Below are 18061 nucleotides of genomic sequence, written 5' to 3'. Positions count from 1 at the left end.
CCAACAAACACTGTCTGCCTGTGTCCATTCATGCGAATGGACAGTTTGTTGCTGGTCATTCCCACATAGAAAGCGTCACAGTGTAGGCAGGTCAGTTGGTAAATCATGTGGGTGCTTTCACACGTGGCCCTGCCTTTGATTGTGTACACCTTACGGGTTACAGGACTGGAGTAGGTGGTGGTGGGAGGGTGTATAGAACAGGTTTTACACCGGGGGCAGTTGCAAGGGTAGGAGCCAGAGGGTAGGGAAGGTGGTTTCAGGATTTCATAGGGATGAACCAAGAGGTTACGAAGGTTAGGTGGACGGCGGAAAGCACTCTTGGTAGAGTGGGAAGGATTTCATGAAGGATGGATCTCATTTCGGGGCAGGATTTTAGGAAGTCGTATCCCTGCTGGAGAGCCACATTCAGAGTCTGATCCAGTCCTGGGAAGTATCCTGTTACAAGTGGGGCACTTTTGGGGTTCTTCTGTGAGAGGTTCTGGGTTTGAGGGGATGAGTAAGTGGCTCTCGTTATCTGCTTCTGTACCAGGTTGGGAGGGTAGTTGCGGGATGCGAAAGCTGTTTTCAGGTTGTTGGTGTAATGGTCCAGGGATTCAGGACTGGAGCAGATTCGTTTGCCACAAAGGCCTAGGCTGTAGGGAAGGGACCGTTTGATATGGAATGGGTGGCAGCTGTCATAATGGAGGTACTGTTGCTTGTTGGTGGGTTTGATGTGGACGGATGTGTGAAGTTAGCCATTGGACAGATGGAGGTCAACGTCAAGGAAAGTGGCATGGGATTTGGAGTAGGACCAGGTTAATCTGATGGAACCAAAGGAGTTGAGGTTGGAGAGGAAATTCTGGAGTTGTTCTCACTGTGAGTCCAGATCATGAAGATGTCATCAATAAATCTGTACCAAACTTTGGGTTGGCAGTCTTGGGTAACCAAGAAGGCTTCCTCTAAGCGACCCATAAATAGGTTGGCATACAAGGGGGCCATCCTGGTACCCATGGCTGTTCCCTTTAATTGTTGGTATGTCTGGCCTTCAAAAGTGAAGAAGTTGTGGGTCAGGATGAAGCTGGCTAAGGTGACGAGGAAAGAGGTTTTAGGTAGGGTGGCAGGTGATCGGCGTGAAAGGAAGTGCTCCATTGCAGCGAGGTCCTGGACGTGCGGGATATTTGTGTATAGGGAAGTGGCATCAATGGTTACAAGGATGGTTTCCGGGGGTAAGAGACTGGGTACGGATTCCAGGCGTTCGAGAAAGTGGTTGGTGTCTTTGATGAAGGATGGGAGACTGCAAGTAATGGGTTGAAGGTGTTGATCTACGTAGGCAGAGATATGTTCTGTGGGGGCTTGGTAGCCAGCTACAATGGGGCGGCCAGGATGTTTGGGTTTGTGAATTTTAGGAAGTAGGTAGAAGGTAGGAGTGCGAGGTGTCGGTGGGGTCAGGAGTTTGATGGAGTCAGGGGAAAGGTTTTGTAGGGGCCTAAGGTGCTGAGGATTCCTTGAAGCTCCGCCTGGACATCAGGAATGGGATTACCTTGGCAAACTTTGTATGTAGAGTCGTCTGAAAAAGCTGACGCAGTCCCTCAGCCACATACTCCTGACGATCAAGTACCACGGTCGGGGAACCCTTGTCAGCCGGAAGAATGATGATGGATCGGTCAGCTTTCAGATCACGGATAGCCTGGGCTTCGGCTGTGGTGATGTTGGGAGCAGGATTAAGGTTTTTCAAGAAAGATTGAGAGGCAAGGCTGGAAGTTAGAAATTCCTGGAAGGTTTGGAGAGGGTGATTTTGAGGAAGAGGAGGTGGGTCCTGCTGTGATGGAGGACGGAACTGTTCCAGGCAGGGTTCAATTTGGATAGTGTCTTGGGGAGTTGGATCATTAGGAGTGGGATCAGGATTTTTTTGTTTATTTATTTATTTATTTGCACTCTCCCACCCTCCCACCACCACCTACTCCAGTCCTGTAACCCGGAAGGTGTACACGATCAAAGGCAGAGCCATGTGTGAAAGCACCCACGTGATTTACCAACTGACCTGCCTACACTGTGATGCTTTCTATGTGGGAATGACCAGCAACAAACTGTCCATTCGCATGAATGGACACAGGCAGACAGTGTTTGTTGGTAATGAGGATCACCCTGTGGCTAAACATGCCTTGGTGCACGGCCAGCACATCTTGGCACAGTGTTACACCATCCGAGTTATCTGGATACTTCCTACCAACACCAACCTATCCGAACTCCGGAGATGGGAACTTTCCCTTCAATATATCCTCTCTTCTCGTTATCCACCAGGCCTCAGTCTCCGCTAATTTCAAGTTGCCGCCATTCATACCTCACCTGTCTTTCAACAACATCTTTGCCTCCACACTTCCGCCTCGACTTACATCTCTGTCCTTACTCTTTGCCTTTATATATGTCTGCCTGTGTCTGTGTATGTATGGATGTGTGTGTGTGTGTGTGTGTGTGTGTGTGTGTGTGTGTGTGTGTGTGTGTGTGTGTGTGCGCGCGCGTGTATATACCTATCCTTTTTTCTCCCTAAGGTAAGTCTTTCCGCTCCCGGGATTGGAATGACTCCTTACCCTCTCCCTTAAAACCTACATCCTTACATCTTTCCTTTTCTTTCCCTCTTTCCTGACGAAGCAGCCGCCAGCTGCGAAAGCTCGAAATTCTGTGTGTGTGTGTGTGTGTGTGTGTGTGTGTGTGTGTGTGTGTGTGTTTTATATATACAGCAGCAGAGACTACACAATGAACATTGTTTCATTTAATTCCTATGTACGTATTGCAATATGAGGATACTGTCATTCTTAAAATAAAATTAAAATTTTACTTACAAACAAAAATTAACTTACTTCAGAGCATCTGAATTAACTTTTCCTAGAGCATGGACTGCAGCATCCCTCACATCAGGTGTTTCACATCGCAGTAAAGGAACTACCAGCTTATAAAGAGAGGCAGGAGATATATTGCTCCCTGGTGATTTGTTATCGTTGCGTTCCATTGTCAGACTGTCTGGGGAAGAGCTAAATAAAACAAAGAACAATAAATAAGTACTGAGAAATATTTTACTTTGTTCTTACATTTTGTGCCAGTATCCACTAAGCTAAAAACTACACTTGCTAGTCTACCAGTGGCTGTTTTACAATTTACTTTAACTGCAACTGTAAGAGTACCCACCAGTTCCACAGTAAAAACAGGGAAGATACTTTGGATAACAAGATTTATAAAGGAGAATTACAATATGTTAGGGCATGTAATAAAAGTTAGTTAACAAGTAGTTTACATCAAAATTTTACGATAACCTACTGAAAATGTTTTTAACATCCCTGCTGGCTACTGCCCACCACGGAAGCTGGAATGCCCACTAGTGGGCGGTACGGACCAAGCTTACTACCACTGCTACTGAGCTTGCCAAACTACCTAATTGACTACCTGCTCATGTAAACTGCTTCACAAATTACATTAAACTGCTTCTCACATTACATTAACACACTAGAGGCTAACAACACAATATAATGGTATTAAAAACTAGTCATCTGCAAATACAGTCCTTGACTGGCTTTAGCTCTGTACAAAGTTTGTGTCAACATGATGCAGAAAAATACTCAGGAGTCAATATGCTGTCTATACAACGCAGAACGATTTGCTACACCTTACTCTCAATACTAAAAACATCCCACACTAACTGCATGTTAGTGTGCTACATTGACTCCCTCACCTCCGCCTCTTATGTTGTTGGCTCCTGGACTGAGGTACAGCAAAACGACCTAATGACTGAGTATGATGTACCAGAGATTCAAGAGAATCACTCAACATTGCATGCCTTAGTGATGCAAAAGCCTCTTGTGCACTTCAAATAGGAAAAAAAAGAAAAAATACCATGAAGAACAAAGTCAAATTACCAAAAGCACAGGCAATGCTGAGCCATGAAAGTAAAGCTGTGCAGCTAAAGACTTAAGATTATATAATAAAAAAAGTCTTTAGTAAAACATCTTAAGTTATATATCATCGGTTGTAAAACACGGACATTTGTTGGAATAAGAAGTACCATTGAAGTTATACAGCAGCAAGATATTCAATACTGAGGAAAAAAGGTACAAAATAACCAATTATTATTTCCAGACCCATTTCCACAGATATTATGAAATTCTAAGATCTAAGATATATAAATGGTATAAACTCAATTAACCTAAATTGTAGTTTACATTCTGAGCCTATTACTATCTTAATGAAATTACTAATTTTGTATTATACCAGTGCTTAACAGTAAGTAAGTTATGTTTGGTTTGTGGGGCGCTCAACTGTGCAGTCAGCAGCACCCGTATGAAGTCCCAATTTTTATACAATCCAATTTTTGTACACATCTCATTATTAATTGGTTACCTACATAAGTAAGTATGTTAGTCCGTGTGAGCAGATGATTAATATCTTAATAACAGCAACTTTAGTTATACTTAAGAGTGTTGTGCAATATGAGACATGACCACAAATCATACAATGAGGGCTATCACAACTGGAAGTCATAGTTGCTGATGAGTCTACCAGCCTGTATAGCCATGGTCAAAGAAACTTTTCATTTTGTTTCATCCAGAGATGCGAGGAAATCTTTGGAGCTTTTTCTGGCAATGCTGAGTATGCTGACGAACAAGGCAGGCTGGTCAAGTTTACACACGATCGGCAGAGGTAATCACTGTCAGAGACAAAACTTAACTATCGATTGTTGCACGTCAAAGATAAAAAAAACTTATCTATTGATTCTGTAGAGCCACTGCCTATACACAAATATTTACATAAGAACTCCAACCATCATCCACAACAACAGAAACGTGCCATTAAAAATCTTATTGACACAGCCAAAAGAATTTGGATGGTGAATTAAAACATCTGAAGCAGGCTTTGAAGACGAATGGCTGTTCAAGCAAAGAAATAAATAGGGATCTATGAAAGACTAACAGTAGGAAAAAAGGACAACAATACACACAATGATGGAAGAGTATGGTTTCTCCCCATTTTATCAAAAAAGTAACTGATCAGTTCGCAAGATTTTACAGAAACATCACATCACAACAGTTTTTAGACCAACTAAGAAAATACGTCAACCACTCCGATCTGTTAAGGACAAATGCCCTCCTCTGTCAGCAACTGGAGCATGTACGTGACTTGTGGAAAGGTCTACATTGGAGCTACTAAGAGAAGCACAAGTAAAAGACTGGGGGCAGGGGCAGGGGCAGGGGGGGGGGGGGGGGGGGGACATAAACGACTTTGCTGATTAGGGAAAATAGAAAAATCTGCTGTAGCACAGCAGGACATCATGAAGTGAAGTTTTCCAAAATCAAAATTTTATCTATCATGAAAAACACTCATACAAAACTACACAGAGAAGCCATCAAAATACATAACATCTAACATATATCATTTTAACAGAAAACAAGAAGCATGAAACTCGGTGATAAGTGGACAGTGATTTTGCAGAATCAATAGATAAGTTTCTTATCCTTGACAAGCGACAATCGATCGTTAAGTTATATCTCTGACAAAGATTATCTCTGCTGATCACATCAAACTTGACCACACCCACTTTGCACAGTAAGTCGTTCTATAACATCCAACTTGTCAGTTGGCAAGTCTTAGCATCACCAGGAGTACCTCTGAAGAAGTCCAATGCAGCTCTGGACGAAACATCAGGGATCAAAAAGTTTCTTCAATAATGGCCATACAGCCCAGAAGACTTATCAGCAACAATCGCAAACAGTTCCTAGATGTTTTGAATGACATTTTCCTTCTGCTCAATGCATTGTATTACAACAGTCTAGTTTAAATTAATGTTTTTTACTAGAAATAAGAATCATAATAGCTGATCAGTATGAGTAGCTCATGCCTGTGAGTTTTAACAATGGAAGACAAACAACAAAACATTCCCTCCATCACACTCCCTTACTCTGATAGTGGCCACTCTACTTAAACCAACATGCCTGAGGTAAGCAGACAACTTTATTTTGCTCCTAACTGAACTCGGCAATATCAAATAAAATTAAGCACAACTTAAAATACTATTGCCTCTGCAAGAGTTTTTGTTTGTTACTGAGCAGGAAAACTGCACTCTAATGATACTCTCAATGTTAACTGACATTCTGCATTTAGATGTTAGTCACTTGATAAATATTGTGCCACAAGTGTACTTGATTCTGGCTGCATGCAGCCCACGGGTCACAAATTGATGATTGCTGCTCTAACAACTCTGAAAGCAAAGACTACATTACACTGGTTTGTGAGTGTGGGTGATGTTCTTCTGGGGGCACTAACTATATATTTACAGGCATCACAAAAACTGAGTAAGATGATATTGTCAAATTATAATTTTGTTCTACCCTACCTAGAATGGATATTTCATAACAACTTTAACACACAGTATTTAATGTCTCATCTCTATTAGAAATGGACATCATTCTTTGTAATCTAACAGGCAGTCACAGAAAAGTGTCTACTCTGTGCAACTTCTGAATTTAGACTTTCTCTCCAATGAGATGGAGACATCACACTTTCAGCACTTGTAGTTTCTATAGTTAATAGATGATAATATGACAGTTCTGTTGTAGTGCCAAAATGGCAGGGACACCAAAGCTGGTATTTTGCAATTAAGCACAATTTTCATTTACTGGACACATGGCAAGTATCAGCAAGGAAACTGGGTGTACAGTAATTTAAACATACCTCTTTCCAGCACTACGTTGGTATGACTTTTCAGTTTATGCACCCATAATAAAGTAAACTGAACTGTACGATACTTTTAGCCTTCATGCAGTTCTGTTGCATCTTTGGATGGCTCTAAAAATGTCATGAACTCTTTTGCAGTGTCGTTATAATAACCAATAAGTTTTTCAGAGATGCAAATTCTCTGCATGCCTTTCCGTGACATTCTCAAACTGTTTAACTATAGATTGTAGCATTCAAAATAAGCTGTTTCACCTAGTCTATGTTCCTTGCTTCAAGCTTTTTCTGTATGAAATTCACATCACCTGTTCATCCTTAACAGTCATTGATGAAACACTCTCCCAAACACTGCTAAGACCATCATCTTTTGCAAGCTGGATATAATCTTTCAAATCAAGTTTTGCTTTTCACTCTCCTTCACCTCATTCCCATGTGTCATGATGCTGCAGTGGGCAACAGAGCAGTTATGGAGTAACTAGTGTAGAGAGTCAGGTCATTTGAGCATGAGATTGTCAAACAAGCATGAAGGCAGTCAAATGTAGTTGCTACCCACATCCAAACCAGCTGTATTAACATATGATAGACATTCACAAACTACATGCTACAAGTAATTCAAGTGAGCATAAAAACCACATGCAAACTTCTAACTGGTAGCCCTTTATTGCCCATAGTGATCAGTGTATTCATGAGGGCTTCAAGGATGGAGCACTCAGGATTCCAGTTTCACAACCGATGTGCTACTGGAGGTATGTTGACGATACCTCTTTTGCCTGGCCTCGCAGATTTTTGAACCATGTCAGCAGTCTTCACCCCAGGGTTAAATTTACCATGGACGTTGGAAGCGATGGGAGGTTTCCATTTTTTAACATTGTGGTTTATAACAAACATGATGGTTCTCTGGGACATAGTGTTCACCAAAGGCTGACACATACTAAGAGTTGCCGTTCACCATTCCAGTGTTGCGGCATTCTCAGGACTCTGGTACAAGAACATATTTCTGACACAGTTTAACCTAGGAACTCATACAATTGACGGCTGTGTATGAGGAAAATGTACACTCTGAGAAGCAGATTTATTGGTATATGGAATTTGGACCATCCCAAGAGGTGCACAAAGAGGAGTATAGCTCTGTCATCTTTATTGCTTATGCTGGGGATGTAGTGTTTGAGATTGGAAATATTCTGAGGAGTTTTAACATTAAGACTGGGTTCTGTCTGCCTTCCAAGATTAAGACATAACTTGGCTCTATCAGATATGATTTGGGACTTTAACCCTGCCATATATAGAAATCCATGAGAATGTGGAAAGACTTACAGAAGCCACCTAGTGAGAATTTCATGAATTATTTCAGGAAAAAGTGTGCAAAATATAACCCATGCAAGAAATATATCCAGTTAACTTAGTGTCCTTGCTTGCTGACTGTGGGTAACATATGTTATTAGCAAGTTTCTTTATATCCCTGAGTTTAGTGAGTTTTGATTTCTTGCGAATACTAGCAGCATATATGAGTTCAGAAACAACACAATATGTGCAATTATCAGGTAAAATTTTGGAATATGCGGTTAGGATGAAAGTAAAGAGAACTGGTGCACTCACACCCAATGTAAACATGAATCAAAAATGAGAACAGGCAAGAGTATACACAAAATTTTAACAGAGCAATGTTCAGAATGCAGTTGAGGGATTGTGTGTGCTATATCACTTAAACTGCATATTTTTGTAATGCACTGTTGCTTGGGTTGCTCTTTCAGCCACTCACAGCACAAGACCTGTGACATCATGACAACATCCCTTTTTTGTCAAGAAAAGGCACAAATGCCACAGTTCAAGTGCAGAAAACATTAAACATCAGAAATTTAGAAATGAAAATACCAAGAAAATTAAGTATGCAGTGCATCAAAGATCTCTCCAAAACGCATCTGTTGTAGTAAACTGTTTGGAAATGTGACGTTGGAGGATAAATGAACTACCTATAGATTTTTACCTTGGAGTCAGCCTTTGATGCTATTTAGTAGTTCCTTACGAAACAGAAAGAAGCTACAGTATGTAAACGTTTGGCTAGAGTATGATATTCCCCCCTGCCCCTCTAAAATATTGGTTGTGATGACAGACTGTTCTGTAGCATAGCCAGAGGTCAAGATTAGCTCCAATTGATAAATTTTGTAGCCACCCCCACCATGAGATGTGCCTGAACTTAACCAATGACAACACACAAACGATTCCATTTAAAACCCCGACACATTGATATACTCAAACATGGAAAGGGATGGAAGACAGGATGATAAAGATTGCTGGCAAAACAGCTTCAATAAGAATAAATAACAAACATAGATGGTGAAACAAAGAATATTAGGAAGCTCTAACAAAACACAAGCAGCCCTGTCAAGGGTGGTATTCACACTAGAAGGAAAATTCATTTTACCACTGTAGCATTTTCAAAAAATCTGTTTCTTAATTGGCTTAAAATTGTTTCAAACCTTCTAAAATATGGGACAAAACACTGATTCCCTGGGGAAAAACTGTTCTGTGGAATTCTGAGCTGCTCCTTTAGTGCCTCACATGTCACGAAACAGCCTACTTGCACCAGCTCGATACACATGTTGGGTCTGGGTGTAGTCAAAAGCATTTCCACAACAATGATACATTAGCAAGAGCAGGCATCATTTGCAGGTGAAGCAACTGTTAAACCCGAGTTTTTGGAAACAGCCATAAGTCACACTTAGTATTTTTTATTTACTTGTTTCACTCTTCAAATGAAGAACAACATCATCAGAATATACAGTTTGAAGTTGGCTGACATAACTAAAGATTAAACTGTCTGTTTACTGAAGCAAATGATGACACTGACAGGAGCAAAGATTACATTTAATCTGTGCTGTCAGCCAACTTTAAACACAATCTTTAGTGCTGTTGGCCAACTTTAAATTGTATGTTCTTAAAATTCTGTAGTTGTTGAGGAGTAAAACTGGTAAATAAAAAATTATAAGAGTGACTTGTGGCTGTTTTCAAAAACTTAATAACACATTAGCTTGGCATCAGCAAGCATCTGTATGTTTACAAAAGACTATTCTTTCACTTCGAATGTTGATTTTTCTGAGTAGTATCAACTTTTGATAGTGTATTTGTGATCTTATATTATATAGTTTTGTCATTCAAGTGAGGAGGTGTGGTAAGAAAGTGTACTCAGGCAGAAAATGTACAAAAACATTGCATCCAAAAAGACATCAAAGCAGTATGTCATTAAAGTGTCCAAGGAATAGATATGAGGCCAAGAGCAGTTCGAAAGGAGTCATTGCCTCTGCTAAGAAACTGAAAGACAGTGACCAGGATTTGGATGCGAATTATGGACTGAGCTGTAGGATTATAAATTTTCTTGTCATTTTCTCTGTTATTTTTCAACATATGAAATGTAAAACGTGCAATGCAGACATCATGTTGCAAGAATGAAGTTTTCAAGGCTTAACCTCCACAATAATTATCACTTGTCCCCACTGCCCAGAAGCTGTTACACCAAGTAGTAAGTTTATATCGAACATATATGAAATCAACCATCCTAGCAAGATGCCTTCTTGGAATATGGCTAAACAGAATTGTAAAGTTTTGTGTGTTCATGGAATTGTCATGACTGATATTTCAATTGTTCTGTGATAAACTAGTGGATATGATTTAAATTGCAGTGGCAACAGTATGACAGGCCAGTGGTAAGAGTTTCTAAAAGTAGAATTTTTCAATTTGTTCATGTCTTTAACACATTTCAAGACTTCAAATGCATTTTTCTCAGAATATGATATTTCAAAACAGCATACAACATAACTCGAACAATTTTCAATCTTTTTATCTGAAAATTTAACCTTGAAGTGAACCACTAAGAGATTTTCTATTAGTTATTTTAAACAATAGTTATTAATAAATGACTGTCCTTTTTTGGTGAAAACTGAATGACTTCATTCAAATGCTTGTCAATTACACAAAATTCAGTTAACTTAAAATCCTCCACATTGTTCATTAGGTACACTCATGTGGATTACATAGATGTTTGTTTTTTCTCTTTTTTTCCAGATTCAAATAGGGACCAGTAATATTGCGTGCTGCTATTCACCTCAAATTCAACATGCCTCAGGAGAATTGCTGCAGTGTCACTATTTTGTAACATTTTCCAACAAAAATGTTTTCTACATACAACCCCATCTCTGCTTTTGAAAAGAAATGGAAAGTTAGCATTCCCAAACAAAGAAAATTGTGAATTATTAATTAAATATTTCATGAAATTATTATACTGTGATGAACCAAAAGAGAGACTTCCCACCTCAACATAGAAAGTGAACTTCTTGTATAAAATCCACCAGATAAGGAGGAACTTTTAGAAACCATTCAATAAATAAAAAACAACAAAGTAGCAGGTGCATAATTACAGAAACCAGGCAAAGGAAACCTACTGCAGATGTTAAAACAAGTAGTGCAGAATATACGGCTAAAGAAAGAAATTTCAGATGATTGGAAGTGCACCTTAATTTATCCTTCACATAGGAAAGGAGATAAAACTCTTGTCCACAACTACAGCGTGTATCACTCTTACCAGTTACATCCAAGATCCTTTTTTTTAAAGTTCTGAAGCAGATCTTGGGTCTCAAGCTCATTGTCCAAGACAGAATAGTAAAATGCATGCCGTATGTTACTGTATTTGTGGACGTCAAAAGGCATATGACTGTGTTGACATAACATCTTTGTTCCAAATATTGGAAGAGTTTTGTGTGGATGATACAACAAGGAATGTAATTTGGTATATACTTATAAATACAAAAACTAAAGATAATTTTTAGTAGAGGTACCTGAAGTGTTTGACGTGTGAATGAGTGTTAGGCAAAGAGAGGTCTACCCCCTATTTCTTTCCACCGTGTTCTTGAAAAGATCCAATAATGGGAACAAAAACTCAGAAAGAATGGGGCAAATGACAAGATGCAACTTGGCTACAAAAACAAGGATCTTACAATTCAATGTCTATCTCTTACTGACTGTCTTGAAACACCATCTGAAGACATAGTAATGGCAGCAATAACAATCAACATTTTGAAAATAACTGCAGGGAAAAAGACGTTTTAAAACATTTTAAGCAAAATTATAATACATGGCATATATAAAACATTCTACATTTCATGAACTTTGTTACAGAAAAATTAAGAGTATCAATAAATTTAAATATCTTGGTGAAGTAATGCAGATGAAAGAATGTGACAGAGAAGCTAATAGACTCAGAGCAAGGAAGGTGGAAATGGACTTTCAGTTAAATAAAGGTAAGAGTAATAAAACCGAAATGCTTATATGCAGCCTGGATGTAGTTAAGACAGGAGAAACAGAAAACATGGAAAGGAGCAGAGGGCAATCTGAAGAAATATACTGGGACAAATAAAACACAACACAAATACAGGAACAGGAGTAATGATGATCACTACATCTAAATGTAACAATGAGAAAACAGAAAACATTGTTTTATGGATATATGGTTCAGGCGAATGAAAACAGGTTCTGAAAAGGAATTTTTGAACATGTCAACATCCTGGTGCAAGTAGCACCAAAAATCAGAAGTGTTTGAAAGAGATGAAGACCGAAGAACATGTAATTCTGAGCAGAGAGAGGTTTCGAAAGAAGGACTTAGATTTTCATTTCCATCTTAAAAAAGAAAACTGGAGCAAAGTGGTCAGATGTATGGCAACAACAGCACTCTGATCAAATGAAAAATTACTGGAAAAACCAGAAGTAATTATTTATGAGGTCCATACAATGCATAAACTGAGTGGGGGTGGAGGGATGGTGATGGACCAATAACTCTGGCGTGGAGTTCAAAGAAAAACTTAAGGGAAGAACGGTCGGAAGAGATTCGTAAAGCAAAAAATGTAAATCAAAAATTTAAAGCTTTCTTAAATATTTTCCTTGATCACTTCCTATCCTGTTTTTGTTCAAAATAATAATGATTACTATTTGACAGGAGCAGAGACAATGAGCGAATAGCATGTGTGGTGAAGGGATTCGCTGCCAAGAAGAGAAAGACTCATCTACTTCAGAAGGTAAGTAGCTAACAAAAGTTGGAATTAAATGGAATTAAAGTACCTCTTACTCTAGGCTGTTATCAAAAAATTAAAATGTGTGTACTGTACACAAAAACTAAAACATGTCAAGCATTAACCAAAATGAAATGGAAAATTACCAAACAACAAATAATGAAAAACAGAAAACCAAATGATATCCATTTCGTGGATAAAAGCTGAAACTGTTGGTCATCACATTCAGTGATTACTTCCTCACAGTCACTGCAAAGACTTAACCAGTGAAAAAACAACCAGATACAAATGCACCAGATTTACTATGAGACGCATTGTATACACCGCTGACAGACATTAGCTGCAGATATTTAAACCTGAAGGAGATTTCAAAAAAATCATTATGTTGCTAAGGATGGTAATCATCCTGTTTGTGACAGTGCTTCTCACAGAATATCAAAATCTTATGTTGATTTCATAGGAACAATGAAGTTTTTTCGTGAGTCAATGGTACAAGGGATAACCCTTAACAGGTCTGAATAAAAAATAATGATACCTAAGTACCGAAAGAGAGACAAGAAAATAACCTATAAATTCAAACTCCTGTTACCCAGTCCATGCTTTTGAAATCTTTTTAGAGACAGTGGCCTACAACAGAAAATTGGTTCATTTTGCACAGTGTAAATTGTGAACTGCCCCAAGTTTAGCATTTGTTAAGAATTTTCTAAAGAAAACACCATACATTATCCCACAAATTAAGTCCTGGCATGGTTTAACACCAAAAAGTATTCTGTTGATACATTCCGAATCACCCACCACCTTCACTAGTGTAGTATATAAAACCCTAGTTGTGAAAAAAATATTATTGCTTTAGTGGCATCCCTCTTGCATGGATTGAGTATTGGCTGTACAACAAGAAGCAAAAGGCCACATTAGAAAATGACACCACAGGAATAAAACTGAACTCTTGATGGAGACACATGAGGTTCGATTCTGTTTCTTGTTGTGTTGTTGCTCCTAATCCATATAAATAAGCTACAAGTGACTTTAATGAACTATTCAAAAACTGAAGTGTGTGCTGATGCCAAGCACACTGATAAAGAACCCAAACCAAAACAGCTCAGGGACAGTCTAGATGACGGCTTAACAGGATTACAACTGGCTCACAGCAAACAGCTTAAGATTTACCTTTACAAACACTCATATTATCCACTTTCAAATAAACAAAGATCACCAGTCCTACCAAAACCAAATGTTAATCATCATATACTAAATGAAATGTCACATCTAAAACTCTTTTGATTCTAGTTGGGATATAATCAACAAACAGACAAAATAACCAAGACACTAAGTCTGGCATGCTTTGCACTTGGAAATATCTCTCAATGTGTTTTCCATTTTGTTGTTATTCCATCCTGGACTTAACATTGTTTGATTTTGTCTCAATGTGGTGACTAAGACCAGATTGCTGACTTATTTTGAATATTTTACATCCCTTTGACTTTTAGAATTACCTTCTAGGGTCAATGCAGCTAAAGCAAAGAAAATATTCATTCAGCAAAAGTGAGGTATTGGAATCCTTACATTCACTTTCAGGCATACTTACCCTTTAATGGCATTTGTTGCTAATAATGAAAATCAGTTTCAGATGAAGTGTTGTATATAGAAGCACAATAAAAGATCAAAAAATAGTACCGATGCAGATTTCATCTCCTTGTCTAGGGTACAGAAAATGGTATTTTATATTTTGACGCAAAGATCTTCCACAGTCTGTTGCACAGAAAATAAGAAATTGAGAATCCCTATAAATTCAAAAGAAAATTTAAAATAACCTTGCTTGCTATTCCTCCTATAAACATCTCATCGTCTCGATTCATGGATTACAGGTTCCCGTTAGGAGCAGTAGTAACATAATGTAAATAACATTCACATATTGGGCCTACAGCCTCTGCCGACTGAAGAACAAGGAGGGAACTATGATTCTGGGATACATGATCACTACAGGCGTTATTGCCACCAGACAAATCCTGATGATGCTACAGCTTCTTTATTCAAGCAGCTTCTCATATGACCTCATGAGGCTGAGTGGAACCCAACTTCCTGTTCCAGAAACATCTGAGAAGGGACAAGGGATCAAATCTGTCTCCCTCCACACCAACGGCAGCAATGTTAACCATTTAGCTATACAGGTGGTCAGTAGAGTAACGTTCACAGTAAAAAGACCGCTGTTCTTACAGCATACACAGAAGTGTCAGTATATGACAAATAGCTATGCAGTAATGCAGATGTTAAACAGCAATGGATAATAAATAGCTGCAGTTTAATGTAACTGAGAAAGTACCAGCTTTTTCTGATGTAGAAACTTCCCCGTTAAACTTACTGCAACAGATTTCGCCTGAGTCGGTGTCAGTACTTTATACTACTTAATTTAATGTTATTTATAAAAAATTTCAAACAGCCGTTATACTTTGCGAACATAACTTTTACCTCATTCCACATTCTTAAAAGGTTCTTCATGGGGGGATCTACAACAGACAATCAACTAAAAGTCAGCTAATGCTTATGATAACTAAAACTTTATTAACCTAAAAATGCATTAAGTTGTCACGAAAGAGTGATCACTGGAAAATAGCGACAAAAATGTGTAACAAGATTGTGAAAAATATACTACACATATAACCACAATATGAAAAGAATAGATTGTAACTCGTCATATACAGTAGGTGTTGTGTGGCAGACAGGCACAATGAAAAAAAGACTGCTAGATATTACTAGCTAAGTCATTTATCAGGTTAGACTAGGCAAAACAAAACAAAACCAAACTCTCTCTCTCTCTCTCTCTCTCTCTCTCTCTCTCACACACACACACACACACACACACACAGCAGCCATGAGACACTGTCATCAAAGGGTGTTAAGGGTTGGGCATTACTGCCCGGAGGTGGAATTGGCCATGTGATTGCACTTGTGTGTGTGTGTGTGTGTGTGTGTGTGTGTGTGTGTGTATTATGTTTTGTCTAGATGTGATGAAGGATTTAGATAATATCTAGCAGTATTTTTTCACTGTACCTCTCTGCCTCTCAATGCCTCATTTACGTAACGACTACCAGTCTATCCTTTTCATATTGTTTTTACCCTGTTCTGAATTTTCCACTCCTATAAATGTGTATTTATAACATTGCTGTTGAATGTTGTCCTGATTTCTTCTCTTTTGTTTATAGGTTTTGATTCTTTGCTACACCATAAGATCGCTACTGGAGATGGAAATAGATTGATGTTTCAGAAAAGGCAAGTGAAGCTGCCTTCAAAGAAAAGAAACAAAGAAGTGAAAGTAAGCTTCACCAAACACACACACACACACACACACACACACACACACACACACACACACACATTCATCATGGATAAAATGCAATTATATTTCAGTTCAGTATAAAAATCCCTAACCCTACTCAATCACAAGCAATTATTCTCATTAAGTCCACTTTTTTTTCATTGCTTTGAGAATTCTTAAGCTCAAGGTATTTTTTTTAAAAAGTAATCCCCTGTATGTGCAAACTTTTCCATTTTCCCTCTTGTTTTCGGTGTTTTCAGTCCAGAGACTGCTTTGATACAGCTCTCCATGCTACTCTATCCTGTGCAAGCCTCTTCATCTATGAATAACTAATGCAGCCTACATCCTTCTGAATCTGGTAACTGTATTCATCTCTTGGTCTCCCTCTTTGATTCTTACCCTTTGCACTTCCCTCCAGTACTAAATTGGTGATCCCTTGATGCCTCAGAAGGTGTCCTACCAACCGATCCCTTCTTCTAGTCAAGTTGTGCCACAAATTCCTCTTCTCCCCAATTCTATTCAGTACCTTCTCATTAGTTAAGTGATCTACCCATCTGAACTTCAGCATTTTTCTGTAGTACTAAATTTCGAAAGTTTCTATTCTTTTCTTGTCTAAACTGCTTATCATCCATGTTTCACTTCTGTACATGGCACACCATGAAAATACTTTCACAAAAGACACCCTGACACTTTAATCTATACTCAATGTTGACAAAATTGTATTCTTCAGAAACACTTTCCTTGCCACAGGCAGTCTACATTTTATATATCCACTCTACTTCTACCAGCATCTGTTATGTTACTCCCCAAATAGCAAAACTCATTTACTACTTTAAGTGTCTCATTTTCTAATCTAATATCCCCAGAATCACCTCATTTAATTTGACTACATTCCATTATCCTTGTTTTGCTTTTGTTGATGTTCATCTTATAACCTCCTTTCAAGACACTGTCCATTCTATTCAGCTGCTCTTCCAGGTCTTTTGCTGTCTCTGACAGAATTACAATGTCATTGGCAAACCTCAAAGTTTTTATTTATTCTCCATGGCTTTTAATTTCTACTCCAAATTATTCTTTTGTTTCCTTTGCTGCTTGCTCAATACACAGACTGAATAACGTCAGGGATAGGCTACAACCCTGCCTTACTCCCTTCTCAACCACTGCTTCCCTTTCATGTCCCTTGACTCATATAACTGCCGTCTGGTTTCTGTACAAATTGTAAGTAGCCTTTCACTCCCTATATTTTGCACCTGCCACCTTCCGAATTTGAAAGAGGGTATTTCAGTCAACATTGTCAAAAGCTTTCTCTAAATCTACAAATAATAGAAATGTAGGTTTGCCTATCTGTAACATATCTTCTAAGGTAAGTCATAGGGTCAGTATTGCCTCGTGTGTTCCAGAATTACTATGGAATCCAATCTTCCCCGAGGTCAGCTTCTACCAGTTTTTTCCATTTGTATGTAATAAATTCATGTTAGTATTTTGCAACCATGACTTATTAAACTAAAAGTTCGATAATTGTCACACCAGTCAGTACCTGCTTTCTTTAGGATTGGAATTATTATATTCTTCTTGAAGTATGAGGGTATTTCACCTACCTCATACATCTTGCTCACCAGACCGAAGATTTCTGTCATGGCTGGCTCTCCCAAGGCTATCAGTAGCTCTAATGGAATGTTGTCTACTCCTGGGGCCTTGTTTTGACTTAGGTCTTTCAGTGCTATGTCAAATTCTTCACGCAGCATCATATCTCCCCTCTCATCTTCATTTATGTACTCTTTCATTTTCGCAATATTGCCCTCAAGTACATAGTCCTTGTCTAGACCCTCTATACACTCCTTCCAACTTTCTGCTTTCCCTTCTTTTCTTAGAACAGGTTTTACATCTGAGCTCTTGATATTCATACAGGCGTTTCTCTTTTCTCCAAAGGTCTCTTTAATTTTCCTGCAGGTAGTATCTGTCTTATCCCTACTGGTATATGCTTCTACATCCTTAC

At 38.6% G+C, this 18061-nt stretch overlaps 1 protein-coding gene across 2 annotated transcripts in view; it reads right to left on the bottom strand.

The window, feature by feature from the left end:
- LOC126343774 (protein furry) overlaps positions 1 to 18061 on the bottom strand; it is a 1073323-nt gene that overhangs the window by 956603 nt on the left and 98659 nt on the right. For both annotated transcript variants that reach the window (XM_050001966.1, XM_050001967.1), the window contains exon 19: positions 2838 to 3008. In XM_050001966.1, coding sequence (XP_049857923.1) covers positions 2838 to 3008 — 171 coding nt within the window. The remainder of the gene's footprint in view (positions 1 to 2837; positions 3009 to 18061) is intronic.

Source organism: Schistocerca gregaria, chromosome 1 (genome assembly GCF_023897955.1).
Source record: "Schistocerca gregaria isolate iqSchGreg1 chromosome 1, iqSchGreg1.2, whole genome shotgun sequence".
Classification (NCBI taxonomy): Eukaryota; Metazoa; Arthropoda; class Insecta; order Orthoptera; family Acrididae; genus Schistocerca; species Schistocerca gregaria.
The sequence above is the reverse complement of the archived record's forward strand: the minus strand, read 5'-3'. Positions and strand labels throughout refer to the sequence as shown.